The sequence below is a fragment of the Sturnus vulgaris genome, chromosome 16 (genome assembly GCF_052056855.1).
Source record: "Sturnus vulgaris isolate bStuVul1 chromosome 16, bStuVul1.hap1, whole genome shotgun sequence".
NCBI classification, from domain to species: domain Eukaryota; kingdom Metazoa; phylum Chordata; class Aves; order Passeriformes; family Sturnidae; genus Sturnus; species Sturnus vulgaris.
Window position 1 is genome coordinate 7,038,076 of NC_142258.1, and position 14,385 is coordinate 7,052,460.

Here is a 14,385-nt window from a genome sequence, read left to right on the forward strand (position 1 = left end):
ATGACACAAAATAAAGCATCTGGTACAATCTACAAACTGCAACCCAATACATCAAGCCACTACTTGCAGTAGGAAGTCACAGCTGAAGATACTGAAACCAGTTTTAAAGAGTTTATGCTGACATTGGGATTATCAGTGAATTCTGGCTGTGCTGGAACTAAACTACTCACAAAGGACTGGAGCTACACTACTCACAAAGGGCTGCTCAGTCAGCTGCTACCCAAGGCAGGTGGAGTCTTACCCTGTCCTCAGAGGGTACTTGATGGAGACCCAGGAGTCCTATCCTCCATAAATTACTGCCCTACAACTGGCACACGCCAGGGAAGCCCAGAGATTTCTCTGGAAAGTGGCAAAGAAAGGAGACTAAGAGTTATACAGAGATTATGGAAAGGATGGAAGGGATGTTGTTGTGACTCTGAGCAGGTCATGCAGGGATAACCATCCTCTGTACAGCCCACAGACCCCAACACAGATGCTGCTACTCCTGCTGAGTTCTTCAAACTCTAATAACATGGCTGGTGAAAAGCAGAAATGGAAACTTTAAGCAGCCTTAATGTCTTGGATTCCAGATATGTACAGAAGAGGCTAATAAATTATTACTAGTATCCTATACTAGACTATCTCAGAATTTCAAGAATACTAGTTTTTCAATTTCTGCAAGTGGAGTATTATTTATTGCATTACAACTGAAAAAATTCTTTTTTTATAGCATAGATGGCCCTCTATAAATATTAAAAAAAATTATTATCCTTCTGTTAGATTAATTCTAGTTTTTAATAATAAAATGGTTACCTGACAAATAAAAGGTCAATTTTCTGACCTAATTTAACAGGGAAAGTAAATGGTGATGTTACAAAGCTTTATGCTTTCTTTAGAAAGTCTGGAATGCAATTCTCTCAGAACAATTTCACCATCATCTGAAAATTTTCGATACCAGGCTGGTACTCTGACAACTTAATATTTTGATAAGTCATCTCACAACAGATGTGATTTCTTTGCAAAGAATATATCCATTACACCTTTAACCAAAAATTGCTGAGCTTTCCTCAAAACTGATCACTTCAAAGCTTATTTGTACAATATTTGGCTACAAAATATAGCTCTTTTTCCCATCCCAAGTTATACACAAAGCTCTCCTCTCTGACAATCAAAAAGAGAATTTTTCATCTGGTATCAGAAATAGCACATTCCTTTGGTTCAACACCTGGACCATATTATTTATGCTTAGTATAAACAGACTGATCTGAATAGTTTTTTTGAAGTTGTACAAGTTACTGATAACGGACATGACTTGAAGTATGGAAAACAAATTTCTGTGCACAGAAGCAGACACTTTACCATACTGCAAAAATCAATTTAATTTTCCTTTTCCTGGATTTTTTCTTTTTAATTTTCCTAAGATGCTAAAGAACCAGAAGTCAAACCTACAGGAAAAGTAATTTGTCTGGGACAACAACTCCAGCGTCTGGAATAAAAGGCAAAATAGGCCAAGCAAACCCCCATCACCTCCTACACTATCTTTTGTCTTGATGCAAATTTTCTTTCTGTAGACTGACAGGAGACAGATGACAGCTGTACCAGTTTAACTTACTCACACAAAACTCATGGCTACAGACATTTCCATATTCACTACAAATATTGCATGGATTTATATTTTTTTATTACATCACTGCAATGAAATCTGCTTTGAATTGCATCACTTTTATGGTAACTCAATTATAAATTTTTAAGTTATTTAAACCCTGCCTTTGTCACAGAGCATTCATTTCCTGGGCCCAACACAAGCAGTACCAACTTCAGCACAGCAAATTTCCAGCACAACTTTGTCTCTGCACACAGATTCTTGAAGTGTTTTACAAACTTTACCATTACAGCCCTTCCCACACGAGCTCACCAAATCCAAACCCCCAGGTAGAACATCATGGAAGTACAGAAAACACACCTATTTTCAGAGGGGGCAAGGGGAAATTGCTCTACGTACACATAGGTGTGTATTCAAATAGAAGTGATGAAAGAAAATGATCTCATTGTGTTCCTGCTAATATGAAAACATGAGACCTCTGTTATCTGGTTTTAAAGGAGGAGACTTAGTGGGTTCAATTCAAGTATTTTTACCCCAGTTCTTTGGCATTCCTAAATCCAGAGACCATCTTCCCTCCTGTTTCTGAATGAAAACCATCCTTTTCCCAGTGAGTCCCAGGCAGCTTTTCCCAGCACCAGAAGGATGTGAACTGCAGCTGTCTGTAACTGAACACGGCAGCTGCCAACAACACCACGGCCCAGCTTCAGAGCAGACAGCCACCACTGATCACAGGCATTATTAACAAATTACTACTCTAAGTCTGCTCACCACATTTAAATGATGTTACAGTAGCAATGTGGCCACAGCATTTATTTATAGAAATAATTTCATCCAGCAAGGACCATAATGAAAAATAGTTAATGCTGGAATGAAAGCGTCTGGCATCATCCTGTGACTTTGCCACAAACTTCCAGGACTTGAAAGAGCTAGAGGACCACAGGAAACTACCAGGATATTTGGGGGTATTCTGCCCTCAACAGAACAGAAGTTTAAGCAGTCACCAAAATGGAAAATAAATATAAAAGATATGGGCAGTGGTTTAGAAAGAGTCCTTGAACTTGAGAATTTCTGGCAAACTGGAAACATTTTGAAGAACAGAAGCCATCACTGTACTTGAAACATTTCAGAAAAGCCACCAAAATGTAACTGAACTCAACACAATAGGAAAGAAAATATGTCAAGAACACAGAAAAACAAATGTTAAATGATTTCCAAAAAGATCTTAAAGAACACTCTTCGCAAATTCAAAATGGAATCTCAATTACAAACAATAGAAGACAATAAAACACAGCAAGGAAGATGAAATATGAAAAGCAGAAGCTAAAGGTCAAACATGTCAAAGAAGCTCTCTTAAAATATTGCAGGGGAGGTCTGTAAGATAATGTGCAGGTCCCCAAATTTTCCAGAAAATTAACAACTATTTAAGAAACAGAGAAACACTTCAGAAAGAACTGCATTACTTCCTGGCTACACGTAGAGCACATTTCTTGAAACTGGTAACCAAGCTTATGAAAGTCAGATAGGAACACATCTACAAGTATATGTGTATATACAAAAATACAGATATTCACATATGCCTTTTTCAGAAACAGGCTTTAGATACCTAAATATAATATACAATATAATCCAAATAGAATGGATTATATATCCATTATCCAAATATATCTGCATGAGAACAAATTAAAAAACATGGCAAAGGTATTTTGAAAGATAAAAATAGGAGAGCATTAAAGAATAAGAAGTATGACCTCACTAACAACCACATATAAAAAAAAGAATTTAATTATATTTGACATATCAACAGAGAAGACCTCTATCAGGTACAGAGCAAACCAGGTCAATCAATACCTGGCATATTTGGTTGTTGATAAGTGACCTCCACTATCAAGGCTTTGTTTAAGTGAAAGAAGCATGCAACGGGCACCTGAGCTGATGGCTGCTTCCAGTTTAACCCTCTGCTCAGTGTGTTACAGGACATGCAAGTAAGGCCTAGGAACTTAACATTATCAGAAATATTTCTTTAAAAATCCACAGATGTATTTGCCATAGACTGTACTACAAGCACAAACTTGATTCCTGACAAGTGAAAGAAAATTCTCTACCTTCTTAGGGTCCATGTTGAATTTCTTCCTTCCCATGGCTATTTGCTTATTTCTTTGTGTAGTTTTGCTACATACGGAGACAAAGAAGAAACAACAAGCACTTACCAGTCACTCTTTTACAAAAAGACTTCTACATGAACTTTCAATTTGTGTTTTGCTACTTTGTATTTTCTACTACAAAATCAAGACATCTGCTTTTTATAATGGAGGAAATTTTGATGCTATTTTATTTATGATGCTAATCATTACAAATTGCAGCTTCAGAGACCCATATCCTTATCAACTGGACAGTAAAATATTACACTCTATCCAACATATTCTCTATCCAAACAAATGACACGCCTGCATGGATAAAGTCAGGCTTTAGAACAGACTAAATAAAGGTAATCCACTATTTGTTTTGCATGGGAAAGGTATTTTCACTTGCTGTTCCAAGGTCTCATTGAATCATGTCCATATGTTGGCATTACTTACCTTTCTTCCACACTAGTTAGATTATCAATTTCAGTCATAACCTCAGCAATTTCAAATTTTAATCTCTGTCAAAAGAAGGAAGGAAGGACAATACATTAATCTACATTAGAACATCTTTTGAAATCATCTATCATATAATAATATGATCAAATAGATTTTATTTCCTAATATTTGTTATTTACCTGAAGAAAAGTGAACAATCTTAGGGCTTCCTTAGATATTTAAAGATTTTATTATAATGAATGACTGTTAAGCACATGAACCTGCACTCTCAGTGTGTGCTCATGCCACAGCACCAGGACCAAACTGCCATTATCACTCAATAGGATTTCTTTACCCACATTTCTCACTCACTCCTATCCTGGATGTGAATCTGCTATTTAATGAGTTTTTGATTACACAAATCAAATGTGGACATCTGCATATATTGCATTGCATAAATTCAGATGTTAATATTTTTAAAAGCACACATATAATGCATAAGTCCTGTTCACTATCAGGAATATTTAGTTTAAGTAGTTTCTATGCTTTCCAAACCATTACCTGAAATTCATATTTAGGTCTGCAGCTTAACTCTGTAACTTAATCTACTGAAGGAGTCTTCTAAGGATCTTTACAGTAAATCAATTACCTCAATATCATCAATCAGTTCTTTTTTCCTGCGACGAATATTTAAAAGCTCTTCTCTTTCTTCCATGGAGAGGTCATCAGGCACTGGAATGGAGCAAAATGTACAATTTTTTAGCATTTGCAAACATACCTCATCATCACAGAAAACTTAATAAACTGATTAGGAAAAATAAGCTTATATGAAACATCAGGACATTTCTTTTACATAATTTTCAGGAAATAAACCCAAAACAAATAAATACAAGCAACACAAACGAAACCTAAATCTAATATATTTGTTATCTGCTTTATAAAAATCCTAAGTAAGGTAACTGAATGAATGACTATGGGCAGAATTATCTTCCAAAAGAAAAACACGCAGTCAAAGGAATCTTGTTACCACATGATGAGGCAAGATTTGGTTCTACAGCTTAATTGCCAAATTCAAGTGAGATATAATTCTATAATATCATATCAAAATTCTTCATGTAAATTAATTATGATTCAGAAGATATTACTATCTTCCAGAGGAAAAAAGCCCAAGAATAGCCAATGCTATACACAAGATGTGCACCCTGGTGCTGATAAAAATTGGTTGCTACTGAGGATGCAAATGTGTGTCTGTCACTCATCCCAGCCTCACCCTGAGTCTGTGTCTGACAATCAGCAAACTCCAAAAATCATTAGCATAAAACCACTGCTTCTCTTGAACAACCAGATGTTCCCCAGCAAGAAACTTCTTTGGACAGAGATTACTTCTGCTCATTTGTACAGCACTAGACACCAACTACAAATATTCACCTCCAGTGCAACAATTCTATATTAACAGTTCTAATCCTACTCAATTCCTTGGAAATCGTTCCTTAATTATAAAACAGCTTTTCCTTCCAGCTCAGTAAAATGGAACAACAAAAATAATGAATGAGGTATGTAAGAGACAACAAATGCAGTCATTTGGGATGGTCAAGGCCACTGCTTTATGTCCTATACACACATAACAGACTATAGCTACAGGATTACAGAGAAAAGTCAGCTTGAGAGGAGAGTTTTAAACACACATTTGGAACAGAGCATCTATTTAAATCCTAATAATGAAATATATTGATTATTTCAACATCCAGTGGTTAAGCTCCTTTCCTTTTAGGATCTGAATCATTACAAAATCCAAATGGCGACAGACCTTGTTAGACATGAAGTAATTATGGCAAATGATTTCATTTAACTACTCCAGATACAAACATGATTAAATTACTTTCAGTTTAGGAAATGACAGTCTTCTGTAGAACAAATACCAGACTTCAATATGTTTACCTGCTTATTCTCTTCATCTCATCAGAAAGCCACCCTCTCCCAAAAATTTCTTGCATGCAAATAGCGGTAGGATTCTTTCCACATCAAACCTTATAAATATACATCCCTACATCACATCTTTGCATTATATGTTTACTCCAAGATCCTAAACCACAGAGAATTAATGACTATACACACACTATGTACATAAACACACCACAAATATTCCAACTAGCTGAGCACTGACAAAAAAAATTAATACTGCTACCCAATGTTGATTATAAAAAAGGCAAACCACATATAATCACTCTCTTAGTTAGGAAGCACATTCTGATATCTTTAAAGCATTTCTGCAGTACTGTAGATGAAATTACACTGCAGCTTTACAGTTGCAGTATTAGTAAGAGATGCTAAATTTTTAACTCTGCTGCAGCAAGACATTTTGGTAACTCCCACCTTCGCTGGAGATAGAAAAAGTAATCAAACCTCAAACAGAAAATCATCTTGAAGCAATATTTAGAATTCATAGATGGCGTTTCTTTTTCTTCAAGAAGAGTTACAAATCTTCTGGATAAGTCACTACCACAACCCCTTCCCAAATCCACACAACACTGAGTGCTACTGCAGTTTCTTCTCCCTTACTCTACTACACAGTGAAGGCTCCTTGGGACAGATTTGGAATATCTGGAACAAGTGAAATTGCTTTTTTGGAATCAACATGAATTGTAACAGTTTTCTATGCTCAAGCAACCCACAAAAAAACAGAAATCAAACACCTCAGTGTCTTCCTACAGCACCCAAATACTGTCTGCTGTATTTTCCTCTCCTCTGATCACAGCCACAGTAGAGACAAGACTCACGGTATAATTAATGATGCTGTTAGACAGAAAGGAAAAAAGCTAAATGGAGTCAGACTACATTTTGCATTAGAAAATAACATCAAGTATTTATCTGCCAGATACAAGACAAGCAGTCTGCTGAAAAAGAAGATTCTGCACTTGGAGAGCACTTAGATAAAACCGGACATTAATGCAACATCTTTAAATAACGATATTTAAATATCAGAGCCAAAATATTTCAGTATCTTTAGATAAGAATAGAAGAGTAAGGATATAACTGAGTGGGAGTTACAGTACTGCTCAACTTCTGGAAACTCTTGGTATAGACAGTATCTTCCTTTCCCTCACACCACCAGCACAGAAAGGGACGATTGACTCGCCAGGATCACTCCCAAGTGCACTGTCCTGGAGTCACATGAATTGGCCTCTGTGTGATACTGAAGATGTTTGCCTCATTATCATCCTTCTGCTGATTGTCTAGCAAAAAAGGTTTCTGAAGAGATTTCATGTGGCATTACAGCCTGGAAGGTGTCTGCTCCAGGAGGCTGTGACTTTATGGCCACTCTCCCTGCTCTTTCAACTCTGTCTTAAAACAAAAGCTAATATTTCTGTATTTCAATTAAGGCTTTTGAAATATTAGCATAGGAGGGCAACACACACTGGTGGATTAAAACATCTTTACAGATCTAAGCAAACATTGCAGGTACATGGTAAGAGATGATTTGCTCTGGCAGACCCCTCCCAAGGCCACCCTTTTGCCTCCAGCAAACACTTATTTTTCAACCCTGTGTTCACATAATCCTCCACACAAAACTACTCATGGAGCATATATCATGCATTTGTTCGGTAAAACATATTTTCTAGCTGTCCTCTCCGAGTCACTTCTGTGTTTTTTTCTTTCACCAATCTAAACACAAAGTAGACAGGATGGGAGGAGTTAGCATGAACATTTAAATAATGAAAAATAACAAAAGCATTTCAAGTACAGTGAACAAGCTACAGCTGCAGCATTCTTTCATGCTATCTTCTAATCTTTAAATAAAGACAGTGTTCTAATATAAGTAATTTCTGTGAAATCTTTTACCTTACAGGGAGAGCATTTCTTTTTTCTTGAACTTCAGAGCTTCATGTACTACTAAAGAGAAAGTCAATATACTACTGATATTTTATTTATGAGGAACACAGTTGTTGAAAATACAAATTATATTCTTGGCCAAACAGAAAGAAACACACAATACCATATATGTTGCAATACTACTCCTACTACCAATAGAAAAAAATAGAAAAATACTTAATATATTCCAACTTGGCCTACAGAATTAAATTCTTGTAATTGAACTATATGTACTTAAATGAACATCCTGTAATGCAACATGGAATGGAACACATTTTTAATACAGTTCTGTTTACTACACCATGTTAGGGAAGACAAACCAATTGCACCTCAGCACAGAAATCAGTGTATTGTGCATCAGTTCTGATGTCGCTTGGTTAAGTAATTCTCCACTATGGACAGCCCAAGTACAATATCCAAAGAACAGTATTATCACACAACTCTCACTATGAAGCATTTTTAAGCTAGCAAGTACCAAAAAACCCAAAACTTTTAGAGACTGAGAAAGAACTGCAGATCAGGTTGCAAAGAAAGTTCCCATGGGTTAGTGAAAACCAGGAGCAAATCCCATAATAGGAAACAGAAATCTAGTACTTCCCAAGTCCATAATCATGATACCTTCCTCCTTTTCAGTGGTAACATTTAAATCTTTTCCAGCTCTCCAATGGTATCATAAGAAGCAAAAGTCCTGTGTTTAACTTTGGCCTTTCGATTGCCAGTCACCAGCCAAAGTCTAAAGCAATCTCACCTGACCCCTTCAACTGACTTCAGAGTTCAGTCTCTCAAGAGGACACAGTAAAATATCCACAACCAGCAGAAAGCAAACATCTAACAATATCTAACACAGACAAAACATTAATTCTGTAACCTCACTTACAAAGCAATAAAAACTCTGACTCTCTTTGCTCAGCTAACTTCTTGGTTTCATAAAGATAAACATTTTCCTTCTTCTGTGTCAGTCCCAAATTAGTGGTCTTCAGTATTTGCATTCCAAGCAAAGAACAATTAGATGGAATTTAATTTTGCTGCATTTGAAACATCTTGCAAGTGTAAAGATATTTACACAATGCAAGGCTTAAAACTAAACAAACCTTTCCTCACCCATACACAAAATGGGTAGACATGTTTCTTCTGGCCTTTAAAATAATATACATTCATCTCTGAGAACAAATCTGATTGTCTCAGAACATTTGCCTCAACGGACATTCTCAGGCTATTCTCTCTTCCTTTCCCCCTACATGCTCCCTTTTTTAAAAACATGATTTACAGGAACATTTTCCAGCTTTCAGACAAGATGTATAAACAATGCTCCAACCACTTGTGGCTATTAAAAATTCCATAGAAGTTTTCGTAGGAGGACATCCTTCTGAATAGATTCACTTCACAGTGCAGAAACAAACTGTATCTACATTAAATTCCATCAGTAAAACCAGCTGGATTTGGCTGCTTCCTTAACTACCTTACTGTGTGAATCTGAGCATGTTCCAGCCTAGGAGCAATGACACTTCCATCAAGGGGGGGAAATAATCCTGTACACAATATCCTTTCACACACAAAAAAATCACCAGTTGGTGGTATGAGGAATCTAGGACAGAATCCATGGCTTGCAGAGTTATTTTGAGTTTCCAATCACAAGGGACTCTGTGGCCAGAAATCACATTAGTGGCCAAACCCAGCAAAGAACCTCCAACGCACATCCATCATTCTCATTGTTTAGCTGCTGGAAATCATACAATTACAAGATGTTCCTGAAAACAATTTTTTCTTTAGGATAAGGCCATACTTTGCAAGAAAGTTAGAGCAAAGATATTATCATTGTGTGTTTCTAGTAATGGGGGTGGGGAGGCAAAACCCTAAAAGCATTAACACTATTACCACAAAAAATACATTTTCAGAAATTTAGAGGAAATCTTTTCCCTCTGATCTGCTACACCTTCGAGATTTCTTCCTTTTACTCCTGCTGCAAAGCAGTTTTATCATATCAGTGGTATACATTTCTGTAGTTTTTTTTAAAACAGACAAAAGCATAAAAAAATTGGAAATATGAAATACATTGTTTTCTACAGAAAAGATCCAGCAGGGTCACAGTACCATCAAGCGTGAAATCATCTCTTGCAAAAAACAAACAGTATTTCTTAAAATCCGTATGAATTACTTCAAATAAGGCAAGATTATGTTTTTGTTCTGGCCAGAAATAGCCCTAAATAATTTGTTAATGTGTTAGTCTCTCCAGTCAAGCAGAAAGCAGGCAGTTGCAAAACTGTGCAAAATCAGGGTCCAGATAACATTGATTTGGAGGGAAGGAAAATTTTACCTGCCTCCCAAAATCCATCTTATTTCAGATGTCACAACCGACATGCCCTGCCATGATACCTGCAAATGTTTCTGCCCATGGAGTACAACAGGAAGAGGAGACAGCAGCAGCAGCAGATGTGTCTTTACAAACTGTGTGCACAGAACACGAGCACCAACAGCTGTGCAGGGAACAGGAGTGTAAAGGCTTCCCAGAGCTCTCGCATGAGCTGCTAATCCTGCCTGGGAGCGATGAGCTGCCCTTCTTAACGGCATCAAAGCACAAAGAGGTGCTTTACAGCAACTCCACATCTTCACCTTCCTATACAGATAGACTACAGAAATTGGAGAGGCATCTCCCTTGCTTTTTAGCTCCTAATTAAGCCTCTGACACAGATACTGGCCATTAGAAAGCAGGGTGTGTTTAAGTTAATGAGTGTTTTTTGTTGTTTTTTTTTTACTGTCCATGCTCTTTATTTTCATGAGCAGGCATTTGAAGGTCATGGTTATATTATACTTACCTCCTTTAACTCAATAGTGTGTCTTATTTCAATGTTTTTATGTATTTCCATTAGGAAACCAAGTGTTTTGCAGCAACTAAATAAAAGAACCACTTTCAATCACATAAAGGAGCATCACCTGGGGAGAGAAGAAAAAACCCACAGAGAACAGGTCTGAGCAAGATTTCACAGGTAATGAGTTGGTCCCTGCTCCTCTATGCTCCTGCACTGCTTTGCCATTCGATGTCTGGACCCTGTTTTCCTGAGTTGTTTTTTTTCTTTTCCCAATTTAGGAGGACAAATGGTTTCACCAAGGGACCACAGAATTGCCCAAGACAACGAAACAGGCACAGCAGAAACCCCGGGCAGCACAAAGGTACAGGGGACAGCAACCCTCTTGAGGTCAGCCAGCCCTAAAACCCGCTTAGCTCAGTCCCAAAAGCCCACCCTTACAGGCTGTATTCTCTAAATACTAAAAGTAGTTCAACCTGATATTAATAATAGATAAGCGTGGATTTCCTTTCAGAAGCATTTTTCTTTTGAAGTCACTCTACTCGTGCTTCAAGATCAGAAGATGCTTCTAGGTCAACTTTTCTTTCTAAAATATGTAAATACAAATTACTGAATATGAAAAGAAAGCTGAGTTTAACTCAGCATTCTAAGTCTCTTACCCAAATACATTAATACTTGCATTAATAATATAAAGTGTTAAAATATGCACATCCATGCATATTTAAGAAGTGCAGAAAAATTTTATGCCAGCTAATGTGGAAATTAAAAAGGAAGATGTTGGCCACACTGTAGTGGTGTGTGTTTCAGAGAGGGCTATGAACAGATTAGCACAGATACAGGAAATACTATCCAACATAATATGTGCCTTCATCAGCATTATTACCAATTACTATTCAGGAATTCTGGTGAATCACTGTTCTGATTTCAGCGTTACAGCTACACACTGTCAACACTATCACATCTCAACATCACAGTCCTCTTCCAACATGGGAAACAGTAACATGGAACTAATGTGGGACAAATGCAATGCTGTGCAGTGCCAAGCACTGTCAGTAAAAATGCACAGTCTTGTACTGTCCTGCTGCCTTAGAAACAGTGGGGCATTTATACTGCCTTCAACTTTTCTTATTCTGCTTTCAGCTTTTTAACAAAATGATTGCATCTATTTTCTTTTCTGCACAGCAAATAATGACGAAGGGTGATCAGAATTAGCTGTGTGTAGTAGTTCCACCATTATAAATACACACATCACTCTTCCAAAAGGAAGTGGCCTCAAGCCTTTTCTTGACACTGCATGAGACCAACAAAATACTGTCAAACAGAATTTTTTTTTTCCCCCTCCTCATTATGTATGCTGCAAGGCAGAATCTCACAGATAAATAATTTTGGGAAAGCTCAGTAATAATTTTCTCTCTGTGGAGCACTTGTATGTGCAAAACTGGAGAAACAAATGGAGAACTTATGTAGTGCCACAGCTGAAATCAAACAAATTTTCTCTGATGTTTGCATTTGAAAGCCTTTGCCTAGAGTACATTATATTTATAGTATGCATTAACACAAATTTAGTCTTTAGAGAGTGGAAGTCTGCAAATTCTGAATTTCTTTTGTACACTTTCATGGCAAGATTCAGGTCAAAAAAATTTAGCACCCCCTGAGGAAGAGAATGATCCAGCAATAACACATGGGGAGACCACGGATAACAGCTGATAGCACATTATGTATCCACTTGCAATGCAGAATAACAACCACTTTTCAAGTGGGAGTCTTGGGAAGGAAATCAGGACTCCCCCTCAACACTGTCTAGGAGGTGAAAGGAACAGATCACCATGCCAACTATGCACAGCATAGCTAAGTGGCACATTAGAGATATCATGTCTTTAGCTGAAACCCTTCATTCACTACAGAGCAAAGAAAGGGCAGCAAAAGAGCAGTGGATTTTGCTTGCCTGCAGCAAAAAAAGAAAATTCTGAAATTAAAATGTGTAGAAGCAATAGCTTTCCACAAGTAAGATCTTTCAAACCACACAATAGAAGCAGGATGTATCTTTTAACTTGGGGCATTTATGGTTTTGCCCAATACAACTGTAGCATATTACTAGACAGAATTGTACAAAAAAATTGGATGGAAAAGGACTGGATGGTCCCATGACTAACTTCTACGACAGCACAGCTCACTTCTGATTGAGCCAAGCATACAGACAAAACTGACAGGAATTAGAAAACACTTTAAGCAATTCTTTGGATGATCAGCACGGGAGAGTGACCTGCTCAGACTGCTGATGGAAAATGGGTGGAACAAGCAGGAGCCCATAGAGATTGGGAAGCTGGACTGCCTGAAGTACTGCAGCCACTGCTCAGGATTTGGTTCCGTGGTCACTTCAACGTGTTTGGGATGACTCCCAGCAGCTCTGTAGAGTGTGAGGCAAAGATTAAACTACTGACAGGAGAAGAGCAAATACTCCTCTGACAACTTCTTTTCCTTGTCAATCAGGACAGGACTCTTCCTCCCAACCATCCCAAGGAGTATGTGTGGATGAAAAGGAAAGCAGGAACACTTCATCTCCCATTGGTACATGGCTCCCAGTAGTCCCTGTGAACACCTGGACTAACCACACATGTCCTGCTGCCAATCTAGAATTCTTTCAGCTCCAGGATCCAAGCAACTCAGACCAAGGATGGAACAACTCCTCCTGAAAGCAGAGATCATTTAATCACATCTGTGATGAAGAGGCAAGCAAAAATACTGATTCCTTCAGCTTTTGAAATAGTATGAGAAAGAAAAAAGAATAAGACTGTAGCAATGTGTTTCAGCTTTACCCTTACAAGAAGGGCTGTGTTTCCCCAGCCACCCTGAGTTACCGGGAAGAGGAAGTGGTTGGCTGGCAGGTACCTACATTTTTTCCTAGTATAGACCTTGGAAAATAGACTTGAAAAGCAAACACACCAGAGCAGTAGCAGACATTCCTGTTAGATCCATTTGGAGAAGCAGCACGGAAAATTGACAGGAATATCACTGAGCAGCTGCAGGGGGGTCCTGGAGCTGGTCAGCCACCAGCAATACCCCCAAATCCTGCTCAATATTCAGGCACAGCTCATCAGACCCACTGTGTTCCCAGCAAAACAGCTGGGGCTCAGACAGGCTTTCTGTCACAAATTTCCAGTAACATCTACTCTTGGCAATGAGGGATCTGCTCACAGCACTGCACTCATTAGTGAGGAGCATTAGCTGTTACTTAGGATTGCCGGCTGTTTCTAAAGCACACAATCCAAATTTCAGGAAAAGCAAGGCAAAGTTGATATTTCCCCTTCCTCCATCCCTGCCTGACACAGTTCTGGAGTTAGATTTCAGAACAATATTTATTACAGAAGCTTTCTATTTATTCTTTTTCCAAGATGAGTTGTGCACTGAAGGAGGTGGAGCAACGGCCGGATTTGAAAGCAATCTTCCATCCCTGAGGAATGTCTCCACAGACAGCTATGGATGCCATACAGGACTGCTCATCTATCAAGTAACTGCTTGGGCAGCATTTATATTCACCCCAAATAAGACAGATTCCAGGATGCACAACTCT

General features: G+C 37.9%; 1 protein-coding gene across 3 annotated transcripts in view; it reads right to left on the minus strand.

Moving 5' to 3' along the window:
* Positions 1 to 14,385, minus strand: part of CYTH3 (cytohesin 3) — a 48,360-nt gene that overhangs the window by 19,137 nt on the left and 14,838 nt on the right. For 2 of the 3 annotated variants that reach the window (XM_088174370.1, XM_088174371.1), the window contains exons 2-4: positions 4,790 to 4,872; positions 4,159 to 4,223; positions 3,685 to 3,751 (exon numbers count right to left, since the gene is read on the minus strand). In XM_088174370.1, coding sequence (XP_088030496.1) covers positions 3,685 to 3,751; positions 4,159 to 4,223; positions 4,790 to 4,872 — 215 coding nt within the window. Of the gene's footprint in view, positions 1 to 3,684; positions 3,752 to 4,158; positions 4,224 to 4,789; positions 4,907 to 14,385 lie in introns of those variants that run through there. The other variant, XM_014869542.2, reaches the window with a different exon arrangement.